The sequence below is a fragment of the Mus caroli genome, chromosome 1, assembly GCF_900094665.2.
Source record: "Mus caroli chromosome 1, CAROLI_EIJ_v1.1, whole genome shotgun sequence".
In the NCBI taxonomy this organism is placed as follows: Eukaryota; Metazoa; Chordata; class Mammalia; order Rodentia; family Muridae; genus Mus; species Mus caroli.
Genome location: NC_034570.1, coordinates 60,473,078 through 60,496,117, shown reverse-complemented (window position 1 = coordinate 60,496,117; position 23,040 = coordinate 60,473,078). Strand labels below are relative to the sequence as shown.

The 23,040-nt window shown below is 40.9% G+C and overlaps 1 protein-coding gene across 9 annotated transcripts in view; it reads right to left on the bottom strand.

Annotated features, from left to right (window-relative positions):
- The window catches only part of Unc80 (unc-80 homolog, NALCN channel complex subunit), a 196,319-nt gene that overhangs the window by 28,174 nt on the left and 145,105 nt on the right, over window positions 1–23,040 (bottom strand). For all 9 annotated transcript variants that reach the window (XM_021162288.2, XM_021162282.2, XM_029478005.1 and 6 more), the window contains 12 exons: window positions 22,209–22,303; window positions 20,562–20,651; window positions 19,501–19,602; window positions 16,769–16,949; window positions 14,527–14,795; window positions 12,699–12,833; window positions 12,161–12,299; window positions 11,426–11,522; window positions 9,527–9,697; window positions 7,741–7,833; window positions 7,072–7,107; window positions 6,514–6,732 (listed from right to left, as the gene is read on the bottom strand). In XM_021162288.2, coding sequence (XP_021017947.1) covers window positions 6,514–6,732; window positions 7,072–7,107; window positions 7,741–7,833; window positions 9,527–9,697; window positions 11,426–11,522; window positions 12,161–12,299; window positions 12,699–12,833; window positions 14,527–14,795; window positions 16,769–16,949; window positions 19,501–19,602; window positions 20,562–20,651; window positions 22,209–22,303 — 1,627 coding nt within the window. The remainder of the gene's footprint in view (window positions 1–6,513; window positions 6,733–7,071; window positions 7,108–7,740; window positions 7,834–9,526; window positions 9,698–11,425; window positions 11,523–12,160; window positions 12,300–12,698; window positions 12,834–14,526; window positions 14,796–16,768; window positions 16,950–19,500; window positions 19,603–20,561; window positions 20,652–22,208; window positions 22,304–23,040) is intronic.

The window sequence follows — 23,040 nt, the reverse complement described above, 5'->3', positions numbered from 1 at the left end:
CACCTGAATTTTTGATCTTAGCCATTCTGACTGGTGTGAGGTGGAATCTCAGGGTCGTTTTGATTTGCATTTCCCTGATGATTAAGGATGCTGAACATGTTTTTCAGGTGCTTCTCAGCCATTCTATATTCCTCAGTTGAGAATTCTTTGTTTAGCTCAGTACCCCATTTTTAAATAGGGTTGTTTGGTTTGCCAGAGTCCAGCTTCTTGAGTTCTTTGTATATGTTGAATATTAGCCCCCTTTCAGATTTAGGATTGGTAAAGATCCTTTCTCCATCTGTTGGTGGCCTTTTTGTCTTATTGACAGTGTCTTTTGCCTTACAGAAGCTTTGCAATTTTTTGAGGTCCCATTTGTCAATTCTCAATCTTATAGCACAAGCCATTGCTGTTTTGTTCAGAATTTTTCCCCTGTGCCTATATCTTCGAGGTTTTCCCCCACTTTCTTCTCTATAAGTTTCAGTGTCTTTGGTCTTATGTGGAGTTCTTTGATCCACTTAGACTTGAGCCTTGTACGAGGAGATAAGAATGGTATTCTTCTACATGATAACTGCCAGTTGTGCCAGCACCATTTGTTGAAAATGTTGCCTCTTTTCTACTGGATGGTTTTAGTTCCTTTGTCAAAGATCAAGTGACCATAGGTGTGTGGGTTCATTTCTGGGTCTTCATTTCTATTCCATTGATCATTAATCTGATCCAGATTTAACTTTGGTACTTCGTATCTATCTAGAAAATTCTCCATTTCATACAGGTTTTCCAGTTTTGCTCAGTATAGCCTTTTGTAGTAGGATCTGATGATGCTTTGGAAATTCTCAGGTTCTGTAGTTATGTCTCCTTTTCATTTCTGATTTTGTTATAGGATACTGTCCATGTGCCCTCTAGTTAGTCTGGCTAAAGGTTTATCTATCTTGTTGATTTTCTCAAAGAACCAGCTCCTGGTTTGGTTGATTCTTTGGATATTTCTTTTTGTTTCTACTTGGTTGATTTCAGCCCTGAGTTTGATTATTTCCTGTCATCTACTCCTCTTGGATGAATTTGCTTCCTTTTGTTCTAGAGCTTTTAGGTGTGCTATCAAGCTGCTAGTGTATGCTCTCTCTAGTTTGTTTTTGGCGGCACTCAGAGCTATGAATTTTTCTCTAAGGCCTGCTTTCATTGTGTCCCATGTGTTCGGTTATGTTGTGGCTTCATTTTCATTAAACTCTAAAAAGTCTTTAATTTATTTCTTTATTTCTTCCTTTATCAAGTAACCATTGAGTAGAATGTTGTTCAGCTTCCATGTGTATGTGGGCTTTCTATTATTTATATTGATATTGAAGATCAGCCTTAGTTCATGGTGATCTGATAGGATGCATGGGATTATTTCAATATTTTTGTATCTATTAAGGCCTGTTTTGTGACTGGTTATCTGGTCAATTTTGGAGAAGGTACCATGAGGTGTTGAGAAGAAGGTATATCCTTTTGTTTTAGGGTAAAACGTTGTTTCATAACTTTTATTGGTTTCTGTTTCCAGGATCTGTCCATTGATAAGAGTGGGGTGTTAAAGTCTCCCACTATTATTGTGTGGTTTGAGCTTTACTAACGTTTCTTTAATGAATGTGGATGCCCTTGCATTTGAAGCATAGATAGTCAGAATTGAGAGTTCATCTTGGAAGATTTTACCTTTCATGAGTATGAAGTGCCCCTCATTGTCTTTTTTGATAACTTTGGGTTGGAAGTCAATTTTATTCGATATTAGAATGCCTACTCCTGCTTGTTTCTTGGGACCATTTGCTTGGAAAATTGTTTTCCAGCCTTTTACTCTCAGGCAGTGTCTGTTTTGTCCCTGAGGTGGGGACCTTGTTTCCTGTATGCAGCAAAATGTTGGGTCCTGTTTATGTAGCCAGTCTCTTAGTCTATGTCCTTTTATTGAGAAATTGAGTCCATTAATATTAAGAGATATTAAGGAAAGGTAATTGTTATTTCCTGTTATTTTTGTTGTTAGAGTGGGATTCTGTTCTTGTGGATATCTTCTTTTAGGTTTGTTGAAGGATTACTTTTTTGCTTTTTCTAGGGTGTTATTTCACTCCTTGTGTTGGAGCTTTCCCTGTATTATCCTTTGAAGGGCTGGATTTGTAGAAATATATTTTGTGAATTTGGTTTTGTCATGGATACTTTGGTTTCTCCATCTATGGTAATTGAGGGTTTTGCTGGCAAGAAACATTAACATAGTAGCCTGGGCTGACATTTGTGTTCTGTTAGTGTCTGTATAACATCTGTCCAGCATCTTCTGGTTTTCATAGTCTCTGGTGAAAAGGAATTTCATATCCTTTTGCCTCACTCTTCCAAGTTCTGGAATTACAGATGTCTGATATCATGCCTGAGAATAAAACCCAGGACTTGTGTATGCTAGACAGCAACTCTGCCAATTTCCTTTATCCTCAATTGCCAGAGAATATAATTCTACACACACACACACACACACACACACACACACACACACACACACACAGACACAGACACACACACACAGAGCACACACACCTGTGGAGATCTATTAATTAATTAGAAGTAGTACAATGGAAATATTCTACTTTTACTTTTCTCATATATTAACTATAGCATTTTAATAAAGAGAAAAGTTGATAGTCTGTTGGATGCTGCTGTCATATTAGATTGCTAAATTCTCTCTAATATCTTTCTCCTAGGCTTAATTTTGAATGCATAAGGTCAATTCATCATCTTCATGGCAATCCTTCATGGCCAAGAAATAGTTACCGTCCCTTCATAACCACTGGCTTCATTCCTAACTGGGCCATTGTCCTGGAAACTGTGTGAGCATGGGTGCCATAAAGAAATGACTCAAATAGTCAGCACATTGTATTATTTATGTCTTTGCATGTCATACAAATATGATTTCTTAGATGGCTTGTATCCAAATAAGGGCAGTTTTATCTACATAGACTCTTCTAGATACCTTCACCTTATCCCTGCACATTCGCAGACATTCTACTGTGATAATAACCAATTTGGGTTCTTGTAAGCCATATGTTATTGAAGAAAGTGAATCAATATGACTAAATGCAATTCCTTATGTGGTTGAATAAGTGCTAGAGTTTAGTTCTCTAAAGAGATGTGTTTTTTAATTGCTTCTCTGCCTTTTGGCTAAGATCAAGCGAAGAGATGTGGTTTGTTTGTTTGTTTTCAAGACAGGGTTTCTCTGTGTAGCCCTGGTTGTCCCGGAACTCATTGTGTAGACCAGGCTGGCCTCAAACTCAGAAATCTGCCTGCCTCTGCCTCCCAAGTGCTGGGATTAAAGGTATGTGTCACCACTGCCTGGCTTAAGAGATGTGTTTTAAAGATAGCTTTGGGACATGCTTGAAAAATGATCTATCTAATGTAAGCTTGAGAACAATAGTTAGAGCCAGAAATGAGAAAAAAAAATAACATTTAGAGGTTAACATGTAAATTTCTTTAGCCTTTCGTGATGAAAAATGGATTAGTGGTGAGCCTACAAGAAAGTTTTCCTTTCATACAGTTTTTTTCAATCCTACCTCCATGATAGCATGCATTTGCACACTGATTCGTGTTTTAAGAAGAAAATCGTTAATCCTTTCCCATGGGAACTCAAGAGTTCTTCTCACTGAGAAAGGAGGGAAAGACAAATAGCATGGGACAAAAAGTGGAACAGGGTCAAGAAAGTGAGGATGATTGAGGGAGAGGGAAAGAAAGGAAGGAAACAGACATCACAGATGCTGCTGCTTTGAGAACGCAGGAGGACAGAATAAGCAGAAAATTCCTTTCGGCCAGAGAGTCTATCTAATCAAGAATATTTTCACTGAGACTCTTGAAATTAATCAATCAGATATTGTGCAAATGCAGAGTATAGACTCCCTCAACACTGTTTCCTAGCTCTTTAGCCTAAGCCAAACTATTTGAGCAAACATCTTCTGTGGTATTTGGAATATATAACCCCCATTTTCCCTTTCACAATTAAGTTTTTTTTCTGATTGGGTAATATTCATTCTTAAACTTTTAAATATGACTCACATTATAAAATTTATGATTAGTTTGACTTACACAGAAACATACACACACACACACACACACACACACACATTACAAGAAACATTAATATATGTAGGCCCTGTCTCCATGTATTTGGATCTGCCCCCTTCACAGTGTAGCACAGAACATCTGTACTCAGTCAAAGAAACATACACTTGTCTTCCATCAACAGCTTGTTGTTCAGTAGGACAGTAATAGGGGGCATTTGGTTTAAATAATCTGAGTAATTCAGTCCCTAAAGTAGCTGTCCTTTCACCCTATCCTGGCTCTGGAAAGCTTGCTTGTGACAAATCACATAATGACATTATGTCAACTATCTACATGGCCATACGGAGCTGTTCCCTTATCTATTAGAGAGGAATTGTGGGGGACACTGTTCTTTGTACCAGTCTTCTTCTTTTCAACAAATAGCAACCGGGAGACTTTGTTTGTCCTTTGTTTTATTTATTTGCTTGTTTGTTTGTAGTGAGACTAGGGTCTCCTTGTGTAGCCACAATTATCCTGGAACTGTGAAGACTAAATTGGCCATGAACTTTTAATCCTTCTGTTTCTTAGCTCACTGCTTATTGGGGTTAACACCACGGACGGCATTATTTTTAATAAGTACCATCTCACCAAGCAATTACTTTTTTCTTCTATTGACATTGTAATTTTATAGCAGATCATATTTTGCTAATTACTTTAAGACTCCAGAAGGTCAATATCAAATTTATGGTTCAGGAATAAATCTAATATGATTTCATATTAATCTTTGTGTCAATCTCATCACAAACATAAATATGTACATGTGGCACTATCTTTTCCTAATCTACTTAGTGTATTCTATCTCTTTGTATCATATAGTTTATATGTTGCCTGAAAACAATAAATAGTTAATTATACAAGTGATATTAGTACTTGCAAACATGTTATTTTTTTCCTTTGAAATTGACTATGATAACCTTGAAAATTAGGGCTTTATTTTGCACCACTAATGTCTAATATAATGTAGATCATTTTCATTAGTATTAATGTCTATTGAACCTTAAATCTATACCAAGTACCAAGTAGTCCCTTAGGATTTGTTAAACTTTAGTGTTAGCCTCTAGAGGGTGCTCCAGTCCCTATTTTTCCTTCCCTTAAATGTCCAAAGACATTTTCATAGAATAGTCCTACAAACCCTAGACACACATAAACATGCACACAAATACACTCATACACAGACAGATACATATAGATATATACAGATGTACACAGAAATAGACAAACATACATAAAAACACACATAGTACACACAGATACACATACATGCAGATTTACAACACTAACACATTCAGAGATACAAAACACATACAGACACACAGAGGCATGAAAACTACAGAGAAACATATGCACACACATACTGATACAGACCCACTGTGACATACATGCACAGACACACACATAGAGACAGACTATCACACACTCATAGAGACACACAGACACAGTCAGACACAGAAACATATATACACACACATAAAGACACAGACACACAGACAGACATATAGACACACAGACACATACACAGAGACAGACATACAGACATACATATAGACACACAGACACATACACAGAGACAGACACACAGACAGACAGACACACACATTCACAAAATGCCTATCTTTGAATGCAATGTTTGTCTATTCACAGAATTACTTGGGTGAATTAGAATAAATAGAGCCCTCAGTTGCCAAGGCAACAACAGGTCCTTGAAACACTGCAGCCTTCTGTATAGGAGCTGCACTTCTCAGAGTGGAACAAGCTCTTTCCCAGCACTACACAGTATGGAGGGGAGGGCTGGGGCTCTCGGGCATGGCTGGGTGTCTGCCCACAGCTCGGCAAAGGCAAGGGGCTGACAGGGAAAGAGCTTGCTTTCAGGTCATGCTTTTGCCCTCCTCTGTAACTTCACCTAGCACTTACTAAATCTGTTTCAGATGATCATTTTAAGAAAAAAAAAAACATTACTGTTCAGGAAATTGATGTGTTTTGGCAAATTACAATGCAGTTTCTGGAGGGGTTGGTGAGAACTGTACATTTAGTTTTGTAGATAGATTAAGCATTCAAAGTAAGTCTTTTATTAACCATGAACTTTTTCTTTGAAGGAATTCTTATGATCCTTTAAAAAACTGCTAGAAATCAGCTACTAGGTCCTCTGGGATCACATTTAAAAATCTGCCAGACAGTAAATTATAGACTGAATTCCCATTTTTAAAACATTTCCTATTTCTGAGATCTCTTTAATAGATAAAATGTGTACTTTACCAGAAGGATCTAAATGGTATGTACCCAAGTCACAGGAAACAAATTATTCTAAGAATCTCCTTCCTTTTCCTGGAGGAAGCCTTCCCACTCCCAGAGCATCCCCCACTTCCCTGTTCAGCCCAGCACACTGACATAGGCACATGGCTTAAGCTCTTAGCATCCCAGGCAGAGGTAAGGCACTTTCGTGGGTACCTCATGTGAGATTTCACATCCAGCAGCTCCAGGGCAGTGACCCGTGGCTCCCCAGCTAGGTTTTGCAGGATCTTCAGCCTCGGCCCACAGTGCTTATAGAATTCTGTGCAAATGTTCAGCAGAGATTCCCGGGGTCTTCTGAATTCTTCTCGAGAAATTCGTTCATCTAGTTCTTCTCTGGGAAGGCCTTGCCCTTCCTCTAGTAAATGGAGGTTTTCCCTGTGGGATTGGGAAAGGTTAACTAGGATTCAGAGAACATAGGCACTTGATAACTATGAGTGAAGGGTGTCCCATTGCAGAGACATATGCTTCCCGCCGAGTTAAGGAGCTGGTAGGCAGGGCTCCACAGAAGCTCCTTTGGGCGATGAAGAAAACTTATCATCCCAGAAGACCACACTGCAGTGGCTTTCCCAGAGCCGTTTCCTCAGGATTTACAACCTCAGGAAACGGTTACATCATGCATCCACCGTAGGAGTTAAATGGACATGGTACCCAGGTCTAAAGAAATCATCTCAGTGCATCAGAAAAGGTGTGAAGACTGAGCAAGTCTTTCTGTACCTGATAAAGTGCAGCTTGGCTCCTTGCTCCGGGTACCTGTGAATCAGAACAGAAACTGGCTTTAGAGCAAGAAGGGGATTCCTTGGCAGAGCCTGCAGAGACTGCTCATATCAAAGCCTTTGGTGGTGTACACTTTGATAAATGCACATTGCATATTAACCCTCGAAAGTACTGTCTTCTTTCATCAGGTCACCAGATATACAGCAATTATAGTTCCTGTAAAACTTGTTTCATTGTCATATGAGGAGCATAAAGAAAAATTTAAGAATTGATATAAACTCATGGGATATAGCCAAAGGAGGGAATGAAAAAAAAAAAACAACAACTTTGAAATTTGTGTCTTATTTTCAAACATGATGGGGAGGAGAGGGTCTCTCTACTCCAAGGCTTGGTGAAGACTCTGGTCATCTTGGAGTCCAACAGACTCAGCACAAGTGCTACATCATGATGGCTGCGTGAGTTTATCATGATTTTCTAACCAGCTCTTATATTTTCTGTATCTCTAAACTATTACTCTTATCTTGGGATGTTTTCCTTATAGAGTTTCACATTTAATGCTGTGAGATGTTTGTTTGTTTGTTTGTTTGTTTTTGTTTTCAGGATTTGTCTCATCCCCAGCTCCTGAACTGCATCTGAGAGGCCACAGAAGCAGAGGGCACGGTGAGTTACCTGGTGTTCACTCCAGACGACATGGTATGGTTGGCTGTGGTAGTTCCCTTGTGACCTTGGTCGCTCCTGCTCATCTGTGGGGCTGTCATGGGCCTGCAACAGTAACAGTGGTTTCCGGAACAAAGCAACAGAGGAGGAGACATTTCTGAAATTCTCAAGCTGGGAAGCCCACCTAAGTAAGTTTGCAAATCTTAAAAGGATCGGTGGTCCAGCTTTGAACTCTTCAGTCTTGAGAGGCCATTAAAAGACAAAGCTCCTTCTCAGTTCTATACACATATCAGAGTTTAAGTTCTAAGTCTTGGTTCTCAGTAGTAAGGCACGACTCCTCAAAGAAGACTTGTGCTCAAACTGTAAGTGCCAATTGATAGTTAGAAGATAACTCAGCAGCTCCTTAGGTGGCACGTAATGTGTTTATAAGAAGGTAAAGAGAGAGAGAGAGAAAGAGAGAGAGAGAGAGAGAGAGAGAGAGAGAGAGAGAGAGAGAGAGAGAGAATATGATCTATGAGGGTGTGTGGTGAGGTATGGGGGAAGGGGATGTCTCAGTGGGCCCATGTTGAGGCATCCCTTCCCCCTGAGGGACCAGCCACACCATAGTGTAGTATAGAATAGAGCTTATTCAGGGCATGGGAAAGGGAATTAAGAGGGTAATAGAGGCAGAGAAAGGCAGAGAGAGGAAGAGAGTAGAGAAGTAGAGGCTGGCCATGAACACATGGAGAGAGGGGGAAGGAAATAGGGAAGGGAAGAGGAAGGGAAGAACCCAAGAGGGCAAGAGACAAACAAGAGAACAAGAGAGTGAGGAGGGGGCAAGCAACCCCTTTATAAAATAAGTGGGTCAGGCCTATCTGGCTGTTGCCAGGTAATTGTGGGGTGGAGTTGAGACAGAATGCTAACAGCAGGCAGTCCCCAAGTTGCTCTTGCCTTTTCTGCTCTCAGCCAGCCACCCTCTGTGGACCTACAGCTCCCATCATGCCTTTCCTGCTGGGATAACTCAGCTTTCATTTACACCCAAAAATCACCTCATAGGACAGCTTCTTGAGCTTTGTTTAGGGCTAAACTCTGGGACACATGTGGGGCTTCTTCCCAAGAATAATATTCCCAAGAGTAATATTCTGAAGCTTATATTTGATTTGTAGTTTCTAAAATTACAGCAAAAAATCCTACTCTTTATGAGTAATAAAATAACAAAAGAATGCTTAGTTAGAGTTACAAATACACATCTCAAAATAGTTGAATAGGGTGAGCAAGATGGCTCAGGGAGTAAAGGTGCTTAGCCCCAAGCCTGACAAAAGGAGTTCAGTTCCTGGGCCCCACATGATGGAAGGGGAGAACTAGTCCTCACAACGTGTCCTCTCTCTCTTGCCTGCACCCCTTTGTCTCTTTCTGTAAAGGCAAAAAACTAAAAACTAATCAAATAACTAATTAAAATGTGGATTGCATCTTCATATTCAATAACAATCCCTTTGCTAAAGATTTGTTTACCACTGGCCTAAAAATCTCCATAGAAACTCATCAAGTTATATGTAATTGTGTGTTTAGTAATCATGTAGAAAAGTCATCATTATTGCTACTGTCACTCACTATTCAGAGTACTTAGCATTAAATATCCAGGTAATTTAGGTAGTATTTACAGTTATAAGCCACAAGGGGCTGAGTAGCTGTCTCTACAAAGAAAGTTGTCTGTAAGCCATAAACAAAGGCCAGGTTTTTGAGATGGTCAGTCGCAACCAGTTTCCTTTTCAATGAATACATGTTGTTTTAGGCTCTGGATATCTGCCCGTGAGATTACCTGGTGAGGACCTCCACACTGTACAAAAGGGCTTGTAGTGATGTGGCCAGAGCAGCTGTGGCAGCAATCTCCTCCCGGGCAGCAGGTACTGTCTCTACCTGGGACGTCTGCCTCTTCATCTTCTGTAGGTAGCATGGAACTAAAGCCTCCAAGACCATTAGCATCTGAAGGCTGTAAATACCAGAAAGAAAGCCAGGTCACATTGCATTGGACCCTGTGACATCCAGGAGCATGGAAATGCCACCAGAGGAATTCTATTCCCTTTCTTGTATAACACCAAGCAAAAGCAATCGTTCATTAATTCAGCACCCAGCAACAAGTGAAAAAGCCTCTCTTAATGAAACATGAGCTAAGTAAGAATTAGCTGTTTATGCAAGTGGCTGGAAGAAGAGCAGAATATTGGCAGGGTGCTACAGACCATTCCGAGTAACAGGCTTCATTCCCCAGCAAAGCCTCTCTTTGAGAATGTGTTAAGGGCAGTTTTTCAGCCGAAGTAATTTTGAGACACTATTAAATCCTTTCCTAAGCAGCTGCCTTTGGAAGCCTAAGCCATTTTGAAGCAAGAGTTGGTAGATACTGTTATTTTGATGGAATCTGGCAATACATCCTTAAGAGAGTGAGAGGACATGCCTCACTGGATAGGCAGCACACTTGGTAGAGTAAAGAGCTGTCAGAAACCTCAACTTAAAGAGAAGATGGAACCAAAACATCAAGCATTTCTGCCATGTCTCTTTCAGCACCAGGCCCTGCCTTCTGAAGGGATATCTGCATAGACTCAGAACTCTACGGTAAGAAGGTGACAATTTTCAGAACTTGGTGGGTATGGAGTTAAAGCTATGACACATTTTTAGGTCCTAATATATCTATGATGGCCTAGCAAAAGGAGGCAAGAAATCAGTGTATTTCCCAAAAAAGTAAAGGGTTTTGCTGTAGGTCACCAAGGTCTTAATGTCAGTGATAATCTGAGGCATCTAACTGATGATGTGTAGGCATCTAACTGTTGATGTGTAGAATACAAAATAGGATGTGTAGAATAGAACAGGATGTCTGTGTTCACTCTAGAGAGCTTCCTGGAGCTGAGTATTGCAGGGGGGACAGGGAACTGGGAGCAAGGCCACACACTACAGACTGCAGATTTTCTTCTATTAAAGACCACAGTCAGATGGCTGTCTACCTTTTGCATAATGTCTATTTCTCATTAAAGATGACAAAACCCCGGAGCTTACATTTTTATTTATCCCTGATGTTTCTTTCCAGAAAAGAGCTCAATTAAGACAAACCCTGGCTACTTTTTGTCCTCTATTCATTCAGTTGTAGGGGAGAGGAGACGCCCATCTAAAGAGCAGATGTACAAAGACAGTGAGCAAAGTAAGCTTGGCTCCTCTTTCCCTGGAGTGTGTGCCAACAGAGCAAAGTTGTTAAAAGGAGATGAAACTTAGCTATCTGACCAGAGCCAACTTCCTGGAACTGGGGTGACTCACTTCCTATGTGACTCATTTGCTTCCCTGTTTGTGTCAAAATAAAACAGGAGATTTATATCACTGTCCTTTGTGTCCTCAGTCCTCAGTGGGGGTTTTCACAGATGGTTTAAATGTCTGTTATGAAATTTTGTCTGCTAACAGCTTGTAATTATGTAAGTGGAAAAATATTTTTTAACAAGAGTAAACATCTTTGCCTCTGTATAGAAATCCAAATTTGGGGATTTCAAATTCAGGAAGATTTACAGTATTTTTCAGAACTTCTGCTATTAAAAAAAAATTCTAAATTTGGTTTTTTAGGAGATTGCTCATCAGAATGTTACAGAAAGATGTGCCAAATGCAAGCTTCCTCATTCAGTTTCATTTCTTTCCTACACCTACTCATCACCAGGGACGGAAAGGAAGGCTGTGGTTACTTCACCTTCGGAATGACTCAGGAGCGTAAGCCACCACGGTGACACAGAGCTTGATGGCTTCACTGATGGAGAATGTCAGGTCTTCATTCCCATAGCAGAAATCTGCAAAGATGCAGTGTGTGTGACTCCAGGAGAAGCAGCCAGCATCGCCACCAAAGACCTTGTCTTTCCTGCTGCATTTGACCTTTTATCTCTTAGATCTTCATTTCTGAATTCTGCAAACTCTATGTTTCTCATCTGAAGGGAACAGAACTCTGCTCCCCACATTCAAACAACTGGATCACAAATCAGGGAGATGTTAACAGTCTCACCTAACCGAAGCTACTCAGGCATTTTAATTGTCTGCGGTAGAACAGAAAGCTTTATCTTTGAATTATATCTAATTTTATACATCACATAACCACAACAGATGATTAGAGAAGTCTATTTGCCTAGAACTGATGAAATTAAAATGTTTGAGTGGGTGGGGGGTCTACTGAGAAATGTTTTACTATGATTTTCATGACCGAGGATTCCTTATTCTGTAGATTCTCAAGAAATTTAAGACAAGAAAATTATATATATAAAAAAATCTACTCACTCAATGTGTAATATTGTTCTATTTGTTTTTGATTTAGTTGCACATACTATATAATCATTTTAGTTATGCATAGTTAGTTATAATCGATTAGAGACATACATACATTTATTTGAATAATTGCAACAGGGAAAAAAGAATACTGGGGTGGGGTTGCAGTTACCTAGTGACTTAAGGGGCTTCTCAGCTTTAACCAGCTCTAGAATGTCCAGTATGTCAGTGGTTTCTCCCTCCAGAGACTGCAGCAAATCAAACAGGCACTGAGCAGACACGCCTTTGCTGGACCCTGTATTGGCAGCATCCTGCATAAAAACAAAACAAAAGACACCACTTTCAGTTCATTGATTGTCACGTTAGTACTAATATTGCCAATTGGAAATTCAAAACTTGTAAGGCAAATACATACACACACACACATATATATGTATGTATATATGTATATATGTATGTATCAGGATATCTATGTGCAATTCACCTTATATAACTCTGTCTGACATTCTGCTGAAGAATTTTAGGGCTCTACAAATGCCAGCAGTAAGTCACACATGTTTTAAGCTTCCTTCCTGTCCACTCTGGAGTTTTACAACACCTTGCCTGCCTCTGCACCGTGCCCAAACACAAGTGATGCCTGACTCCCTGCCTTTGCCTTTAAAGGTTCTCTTTGGTAGGAAATTTTCACTTGTCACTCAGCTCTTACTCACCGGGAACTCCAGGAGAGGGGCCACACTAGCAAACAGCTGGAGCACAAAGGGCTTTCTGTGTAGGATGTAGAACTGGTGGCAGGCAAATTCGATGGCACGACGCAGCTGGGGGTTGCTTTCATAGTCTGAGTATACCTACAGAGAAATAGCCCCATACTTAGAAAATGCCTTCACAGTGTGCCAGAATTGTGTTTACTTATAAAACTTCCCATAGTCCTAGGAAACACAGAAAGGGGCTAGTGTTTCCCACTGGTAGTATGGAGTATAATGTAGCATCAGCTTTCTTGAGATAACTTGGTGATAGACATAAAATTCCTATAAACCATAAACATATTTTCTAGATTCCCCCTCCCCCCCAGGAAGCGTATGACTAGACATTTATTTCAATGAAAGAAGTAGACACAAAGTTTACCTTAAAATACCTGCTTCTGACTAGTTGTAATAGTGAAAAACTTGAAATAAGTTAGTAGTAAGTGGTAGCTTGTTAAGCTCATTATGGTACCTGTACTATGTAAATAAACCACACTTTCGTTATCTACCCATCAGGTAATGGGCACCTAGGCTGTTTCCTGGCTGCTGAGGAATAGGTAGGCATCTCTGTAGTAGCTCCAGCATCCTTTGGGCCCACGGCCATAAGGAGTACAGGTGAATTGTGTAGTAGATGTCTGTTTAGCTCCTAGGCACCTTCACTCTGATCTCCAGAGGTGGCACCGGCTTGTGTCTTTCCCAGCTTTGGGTAAGCGCTGCCCCTTCCCACATCCTCGCCAGCACTGTCCTCATTTGTTCTAGGGGTTTGTCTGCTGGTTTGAGATGTTTGTCCATTCTGACCGGGGTAAACTAAAATCTCTAAATGACAGAAGTGTAGTTGTTGATGCTTTAAAGCTCAATAGCTGTAGGAAATTCACACGATGATGGTCTTTGTTACCAGAAAAAGGCTATTCATTTGAATATATAGTATAACGTAGCTTTATTTTTTGATGCCTGTGTGTAATATTCAGGGAACAGAAATGTTTTCTGGGAAGAAGAGTTGCAGGTGATCTGCATGTTTCGTTTAAACTGTATTGTCTCGAGTTTACAGTGAGTGTAATCATGCTGGGTAAAAGAGGAAATGCTAGGCAGATAGTCCTGTGGTAAACAGGTTTCTTGCCATCACTGGAAGAATCAGATTGTATTTTGTAGAAACATACACTACTTTCATAATGTTCATTAAAATGTTCCCCCAAACAGGCAGCTCGAATTAGCCCCTGTCTGACTGATCTTCAGCACTGTACTCCCAAGTAGAGTCAGGTGCACGCTGGACAGAAAAAGTCAGCTCCTCCTATCCCTTGCACCTAAATTTATGGCACTAGAAATCCCTGTTCAAACTGAGGCCACAACAGATGGCAGGCAGCCATCCAGTTCCCTCAAGGACAGCACAGAGTGTCTCTCACTGTTTACAATACCTGCACTACCACAAGGCTTGGTTAAAAACATACACTGCTGGGCCCTCACACAGAGTTTCTTATTTGGCAGGTCTGAGATGGGGCTCAGTAGAGTGAATTGTTGTTGGGGGTACTGAGGCTGCTGATCCAGATGCCACATTTTGGGAGTTACTGTGCTATGTGACATGGGAAGACTATCCCAGTCCCTAACTCTCGGGCAGAATCTCAGGACAGCACCAAATAGTGCAAGCTCTTGAAAAATCTATGTGGGGATTTCACTGGGTGCCTTCAGCGGTTACAAAGGCGATAACTTGGTCATGGAAAAGCTTCTTTACAGATATTATTATATTGCTTGGTCTGAGCAGGGCTGGGTTACTTTTGTAGCTGGGATAGGAGACTCCAGGCACCTGCAGCATGGTGGGGAGAATCCACTGGTAGCCACTAAGAGAGAACAGGTGATTGAAGTGGACAGCTGTGTTGATGACAGTGGCCGCATACTGCCTGAGCAGGGCGCTGTCTTCTGGGTGGAGAATCAGAGCCCCATTGAACACATTGAGAAAAAGCATGATTTCGTCTCCCCAGGGAAACTCGCTCGGCATGCCCAGGAACATCTCCTCCAGGAGTTGGATCCACAAGCTTTTCTGCAGGGTGTCAAGGCCAAACAGTTCCTTCCCAGCTGTGAGAACAGGAAACAGCAGAGGCAGAATTAGCCCCACATGGGCCCTGTCAGCAGCATAAGCCCTCCATCAAATGCCAGGGCACAACCATTTCCCATTTATTTGTTCCCATTCCAGAATATGTCCAGCCAGAAGGTTTCCCAGCACAGCACTTCTTGCATCTCTAAGGATCTGTGCACATTTCTTTGATTGCACTCTAGGCAAGCCAGGACAGGTATCTGCAGTGCTGTGCTATTAAATAAACTGCATTGCTGAAAGAGATATTGTAGTTGGACAATGGTTAGGACAGTGCCTGACTTTCCTTATCTCTGTTTAGATCAGAACACACACTCTCTCTCTCTCCCTCTCTCTCTTCTCTTTCTTTTAATTTTAATTTTTTATTTACTTTATATCTGATCACATCTCCCTTCCCTCCTTGCTTCCCAGTCTCACCCTTACAAATCCTGCCCTTCAGTGACCCTACTACTTCTCTTTAGAGAAGGGGAGAAGCCCCTTTGGGTACCACCCCACTCTGGGGCATCTAGTCCCAGCAGGTGTAGGCACATCTTCTCCCACAGAGGTCCAAACAGGCAGTTCAAGTAGCGGGAAAGGGGATTGAATGGTAGGGAACAAAGCCTGAGACAGCCCCTGTTCAACTTGTTAGGGGACCAGAACTCTTTCTGTTAGAAATTCTGAAGTAAAGAGATGTTAATTGAAGTTGCTTGTCCCAAATCAGTGATGTGAGGTTCTCAGCTGGGTTTCTTGCTATAAGTTACAATAAAATGCAAAGAACTTAAATGGGCATATCCAATGGGTTTTGCAACAATATGTTCTTGAGCACTGCATAGTCTTAGTGGGGATGGAATGGCATAGCTCCTGCCTCTGGGACAGAGCCCTGGGTGAGCCTCCATGAGTGTGCATGGCTGCTGTGGGTGTAAGGCTTGTTTGTGTAATAATGTACATATTTTCTGGACCCAGTACTAGCTGTGGAGTGAAGTAAATGACTGATTTGATATGTAAATTAAAAAGTGGGCTTTTGGTCTGCCTGAGAGGAGCCAGCACAGCCTGAGATCAGTTCTTGTTTAGAATTTCTCTGGAGAGAGCTGAGCTGAGATCTGGAGATCTCTGGAGAGTGAAAACAGCTCTACAAGCATTTGTTTTTCTAACGGGATTTCTGATTTGGTCAGAAAATTCAAGATTTTTTTTTAATAGCAGCTTTTCTGATTTCAGTAAAAACAAACAAACAAACAAACAAACAAAAGACATGAACAATCCAGATACATAGCTTTTACAATTTTACTAGGCAACAGAGGGATGTCTCAGAGAGAGAGAGAGAGAGAGAGAGAGAGAGAGCTGTCTCAATCAGAGAGTTTTTAGAATAGCAAGGAAAAGCTGTCTAGAGTAGAGCAGAACACACACAGAGGAGAGTGAGAGCGAGGGAGAGGGAGAGGGAGGGAGGGAGAGCAGGGGAGGGGAGGGAGAAGAATGGGAGAGAGAGAGGAAAAGGGAGGGACAGGGACAGGGAGGGAGAGGGAGGAAGGGAAGGAGGGAGGGAAGGAGAGAGGCAGGCAGGCAGACAGGGAGCACAGCCTGGAAAGCCATCTCAGCAGGTCCTAGGCTGCCAGCTTGGACCCACAATTTGACTTTGAATCATTTGTTTTCACCATTCCCAGACACCCCTTCTCTCAGAACTCCCTCCAAGCTGAGGCGGGTCCTTGGCAGTATGTACTCAGGTACACAGAATCCAAGGACCATGTAGCTAAGTTTTGTGCTTTCCTAAAGTTCCCTCATGCCTTTGCCAACTTCTTCCCAGCCCAGAGTCAGCTACTGTTCTGACTTGTGCGGGATTTGCTTGACTCCCTTTAATCTTCTTATGCACTCAATCTGAGTTTCAACAGAACCTCCAGCCTACCTCAGGTTTGACAACCCCTGGGGTCTAGTGGTCAGATCAATCCAAGAGGAATGGCGCTTTTTAAAAATTTCCCTGTAGTACCTTGCGGGTCACTGAAGAGAGAAAACTCAGCATCTATTGCACTCCGAGGGAAGGAGGGCAGCCGCAGAAGGTCCTCCTGGAGCATGGAGACATGTGACTGCTTGTGGGCTGTGGGGATCTTCTGGGTAAGGGAGATGAGGAACAAAACCCGCCCTACTTCCTCCAGCTTCCGGGTGAACACCTGGAGGGGCAGACAGAGAGCTGAGTTAGGAACTTGAAGAGTGGAGACTCTGAAGATCTCCAGTAACAAACCAGGATGGTAAAATGAGACGGGGAGGGGTGGAAAGAGGAAAGGGTGTTTTTACCACATAGGAAGAAGAGAGTGTTTAATGGACTCTCCGCCCCCAGTGCTGTCTGAGCTCAGGGATGCTATGGCCTCAAGAAGCACAAGGAAGGGATTGTCAAGAGAGTCCAGAACTACACAGAGCCGCGTTTGTGTGGGCATCCTAACACAGAAGCCTTTCTCTAATGGGGAGCTGGCAGTTACAATTGCTGCTGCTTCTCCACAGATGCCTTAAGCTGTTCCCTGGTGGTTCTGGGTTTGTCTTTTTAACAAAAGGACAAAGTGGAATCTAGGAATACATTATTCATAGAAAAGCTGATAGTTCCTAGATAACCCATTTGTTCCAGAGTTTGGAAGGTGTGTGTTGTGGCTCTTGGTCTCTGTCTCTTCTTTTCTCTTGGTAATCACTGGGCCAAGGGCTAGGATTAGGAAGTTCCTGAGTATTGAACAGTTGTTGCAGAAAGTTATGGTATTGCCAGACCATATTGTCTTCATCACCCTAGAGAACTTAGATATCTCAAGATTCCAGCCTAGAGTAGAGACCACAAGTGCCCTTTTATGGCACTCTTTGAAGTGTGGTTTTAAATGTGATATTCACAAACACATGCATGTGAAGTAGCATTTTGTTTGTTTGTTTTTTGTTTATTAGATATTTTCTTTATTTACATTTCAAATGCCATCCCCCAAAGTCCCCTATNCCCCCCCCCCCGCCCCTGCTCCCCAACCCACCCACTCCTGCTTCCTGGCCCTGGCATTCCCCTGTACTGGGGCATATGATCTTCACAAGACCAAGGGCCTCTCTTTCCATTGATGGCTGACTAGGCCTTCCTCTGCTACATATGCAACTAAAGACACAGCTGGTACTGGTTAGTTCATATTGTTATGCCAGTGCCTTTCAAATACAGAAGTGAATGCTCACAGTCATCTATTGAATGGAACACAGGGCCCCTAATGAAGGAACTAGAGAAAGTACTAAAGGAGATAAAGGGGTCTACAACCCTATAGGAGAAGCAATAGTAGTGTTTTTGACCATGCTTTTGACTATCTTGCTGTCAAAATTTAAGGCTGAGGTCACTCTGGTAAGATAGTCTGTGACACTGTTCATGGTGAAGACCTTTAAGTTTTAAGCCAGCACCTTTCACCTGGCCATAGACACAGCATCTTCTTTCTTTTAAAAGCAGTTTAGGCAGTTAACGCTAGCCACCTTAAAGATTTACTTTAGTGTTCTAAAACATTGCCATCCTCATTTATCGCAAGTACAGTATTCTAATGTGAAATTAGCATCTTTGATGTGTACAGAAGAACTGAATTGAACCCTATCTTCAAATTATTCTTTATATACTTTACTTAAAAAAATAAAAGTTAATAAAACACGTGCACATTAAAATTTTACTAAGAAAATGATCAGTTTTGGAAGGGTGTATAAAGTCATGTTTTGCATTCAGATTGCTGAATTTCCTAAGGTCAGGGTCTGATTTGAGATCAAGCATGTGACCGCTATTCTGCTTTTCCGTATCAAATATAAGTACAACTGCTTGGCTCTGTCTTTTCATGATTTTTTTTTTTTTTAAAAGTCAGATTTGTAGTTAGCCGCTCAGTAGGGATGGAATCTAGACCTCTTAGTTCAATGCTCTTTTGAGATGCATATTCTAACTTATTTTCATCTGGGTTAAGTCTGTGTCAGTAGTGTATGAAATATACTATTTACCCTTTGTGTGCATGGGGTACGTGAGTGTAGACAAGCATGCTTGCCCATGGTCAGTTATGTGTGTCTTCCTCTATCACTTTCAATCTTATTTTTGAGATCAGCTATTGCAGAGCCTAGAGCTTATGATTTCATTGAAGGTAGCTGGCCGGAAAGCTCTGTGGATCTACTGCCTTCTTCTTTCCCCTAGCGCTGGGATTACAGATACACACTACCACCCGTAGCCTTTTGTGTGTGTTGGGGATTAGAATTCATGTCTTTATGCTTACACAGCAAGCACTTTACCCACTGAGCCATCTTCCCAGCCCCTAATTTTTTCTTTGAGAGAAGGTCTCAGGGAGTCCAGGCTGTCCTTGAAATTCATGTCTCTGAAGATGAGCTTGAACTCTAGATCTGACTTCACCCCCCAGTCATACACTATTGTAAGTCACTTGTGTATTTTTTAATATTATTTTATAAAAGTATACTCATACCTAGAAAGTAGCCAGTTTAATAAGTTAGAGTATTTCTATTATATGCTTCATATTATCCCAAGTGAGTTTCTCTGAATACATTACACATCATGATTCAATGTAGAAAACTTGCATTTTTGGGGGCACATTATTTTGAGCATGGTTATTTAATTTATTATTCATTGTATAAAGAGAAGTATACAGTAGAATTGCAAATTGTCAAGGCTGAGAGCGTGTTTACAGATTACCTTCCCCCAAACATGACCCAGAATAAAAAGGCATGATTAAACACCTGCTTCTGAATGAGCTCCTGCCCCCTTTCCGGATGCATATGTACGAGGTTCAGTTGTGGCGAGACGGACCTCCGGAAGGGATAAATGTCTCGAACATAGGTCTGTGGTGGGTTACACAGAGAGAGAAAAACCAGTTCAAAACTAGTTATTTTCATTTTCATTTCTTCTTTATCCAAAACTCAGGTAGATAAAATATTCATTTATTTTCTAATGATTTTTATTTTTGTTACCTTACACTCCTCATTTCCATAGAACCCTAAAAAAAGGCAAAACCCCCTCCTCAGGAAAGCTTCACTCTGCCCAGTCAGGCTACCCACTGTCAGCACTGGGCACAAGGTCAGGAGATACAATAGTCTGTTAGAAGGTTAATCTAAAGTGATGCTGGGGACCGCCTGAGGTGTTATTTTCTTCATTAGATCATATTCCCATCATGTTTAACAAGAAGAGAAAGAAAGTCAAGATAGAGCTAAAATTCCAAACAGGCAGGCAGTTGCCAATACTGTACGCATGTGATGGTCAGTCAACTTAACCTCATGGGCTGTGGACCAGGACTGAATAAAAAGGAGAAAGCAAGTTGAGCACAGACAACCTTGGTCTGCTTTCTGACTGTAGATGCCATATAACTGATGTCCTTCGCTAGTCCTGTCACCATGCATTTCTAGCCTCGATGGGCTGTATTCTCTCAACTGTGAGCCAAATTAAACTTCCCTCTCTTAAGTTCCTTTCTGTGTGGTATTTGGCCACAGCAATGAGAAGAGCTGCCAATACAAAAATGTGAATTATCCACCCATATCAACTATGACAAGTAGTTAACTGCCTAAGCTGGCGTATCTCCTGCAGTGACTACAATACACCAGCACTTGTACCATTCTCACTTTCCCTTTACAAATAAGGACATTCAGGGGCAGATAAGTAAATCAATTGCCCTGGAGGCAAAGAGACCCAAGTGCCCATGCTTATAGCCTGAATCAATGATGCTTTACCAATAGTAATCTGCACTTAGGGAGGGTTTGGTGAGCCCTGACACAACTCAGCATGGGCATCATGACTGCAGACTTACCTTGTTATAGTGGATGAGGTTCCATCGTTTATCCATGAGAAAATAATGTGTTGACTGGGATTCTGGGATGTTGAAAAACTCCAGACACTCCTACAACAATAGCAACAAAATTTATACCTGTCTATGGAGAGTATATTACTTGGTCGATGGATAGTATGCTAGAAAGACACAGGATAATTCTTAAAGGGACAAGAGAACCTATAGTGCTAAATTTACCTAAAGGAAAAATAGTAAAGACTGGTAATGTGAATCATCTATTCTTACACTGTCTAAACTGGCCCAGTTTTAATCCTGACCACGTGCTAGTCTGTGAAGGAGCACTGGCACCTAGAAGGCATGGGATTAGGGAAAGCATGCTTTGTAACAGCATCAAGAATACTCCAAACTATAATGCATCCACTGATTATTGTGAATTATCTCCAGAGCTTTCCATGGAAAAACCTGTATAATCAAACTGCAATGCTACTTCTGATAAAGGAAACTGGCCAGGGAGGGTCTATGATTTACAGTAGACTGGCTGCAGTGAAGCCATGGAGGGAACATGCTGTTCAAATCTTGGTATCCACTGTTCAACTCAAGCATGCAAATGATGTTAAGAGCTTGCTAGCTTCCAAGGACCTTACATATTCACTGGAGATCTCGAAGAAGTCTGAAACAGAAATCATGGTACCCACTACATTTTTCTACTTATATTAGGATTCAGAACTGGGTTCCAGTCTCATCTAGTGAGGTAAGATTACTGAAGCGTTGGGCTCCAGGTGAGTGGAGATTGATATCCTCCTTGTTACTTTACACTGCAAGCCTTGCATGTATGAGTAGTGATCAACTATAATTCTTTTGAGGGGGACTGTTTCATAACTCTTAGAAAATGTTTGTGTTTTTATGGGATTTCTGTGTGTGCAAATGTGTGTATCTATGCATCTGTCTGTGTTTCTTGTGGTTTTTCCTTACTTTTTTTCTTTTGTTTTGTCCTAGTCTGGTGTGTTTGTTTGTTTTAGATATGCGTGTGCTTTGTAATAAGAGAAAGAAAGGCTATAGATTTGGGTGAGGTGAGGAGGGCCTGGGAGGAGCTTCAGAAGAGCAACCATGATCAGAATGTATGATATGAAAAATATTTCTATCTTCAATTTCAAATTAAAACTTCTGCTTTCAATTTTAAATAAAAAAATCTATTTTCAATTAAAAAAAGAAAAAAAGAAAATTCTTTCTTTGACTACCTGATTTTTTTCTAAGGAATATATTTCCTGCATATAGATTCCACTTGGTATTATATCAGTTGACAGACTGAATTTACTTTGTGAGCAAAACTATGGCACATTAAAAACCTAAAGCAGTAGCAGCAAATATTCCTAAAACATATTCTACAGCTTTCAGGGGGAGTTGGAAATAGCATCCAAGGCAGCACTGTTGTTTGGGACAGAATTTGCCCAATTTTGACTGCTTTAATGCAGAGTTAAAACGTCAGTTACAAGTGGGGGAACTTACATAAGTGTACAATAGTAGAGGAAGCCCTGGAGAGTGAAGAACTGGGTGTGTTCATTTGAATACAGAAAATGTCACTTATTTTAACTCCAAAACATATTTACTGTGGGGGCATTGGTATGCATAAAAATTATTTCTGTCAAAAACAAGACAAAACTCTCCCACCTTCAGCAGGGCTTCGAACTGAGTGTCTTCATGTACTGGCAGCTGTGTTGGGATGTCACACTCATTCTGCCCATGGACTACCAAGGTTTTGGTACCTATTCAAAATACATGTAACCATGCACATAGTCATTCATGTAAGTTTTTATTTAAAGCATAAAACATTAAAATTAAAATAGTGTAAATAAGCTGGTATCCATTGTCGTTGATATCAAAGTACTTTTCACATTAGGTAGTTTGTTCTTGAAACGGGAAATTCCTGATAGCTCAGGCTGATAAAAAATCAGCTATGTTGACAAAGTCTTAAGAATGTGAGTGCCAATATGGCTTTTTTGATATTAAAAAAAAAGGCTTATTGTTCTTTTGTATACTCTACACAGCATACAAATACATAACCAATCATCCACGCCACCTGTTCTCGATGGTTATCACAAACCAGGCCTTCCAAGTAAGCATTGATATACAAAAACTAATGTGTCCATCACAATTGTGAGTTAGTAATCACACTTATATATCAGCTGCATGGAAAGGAAGTATGAAAAATGGTTTTATTTTTCCCACAGATAATGCCAATTCTAAGTCTTATGAAGGGCAGTGTTGATTTTAACACGGACTTCTTGGCTGCTGGAACCTGTGTTCTCACGTCTGCATATACTCTTTCTCTTTATTTCCATCTGCATTTCATGATACTCCCCACATGGAGATAAAACATTAGTAAAACCTTCATCTTAGAGACAAGCCTGATGTGCTGTGTGAAGAGGAACTAACTGTATTTAGAGTTTATGCTACATGTTGTGTTCTTTTTTTTTTTTTTTTTTTTTTTTGTTGTGTGTGT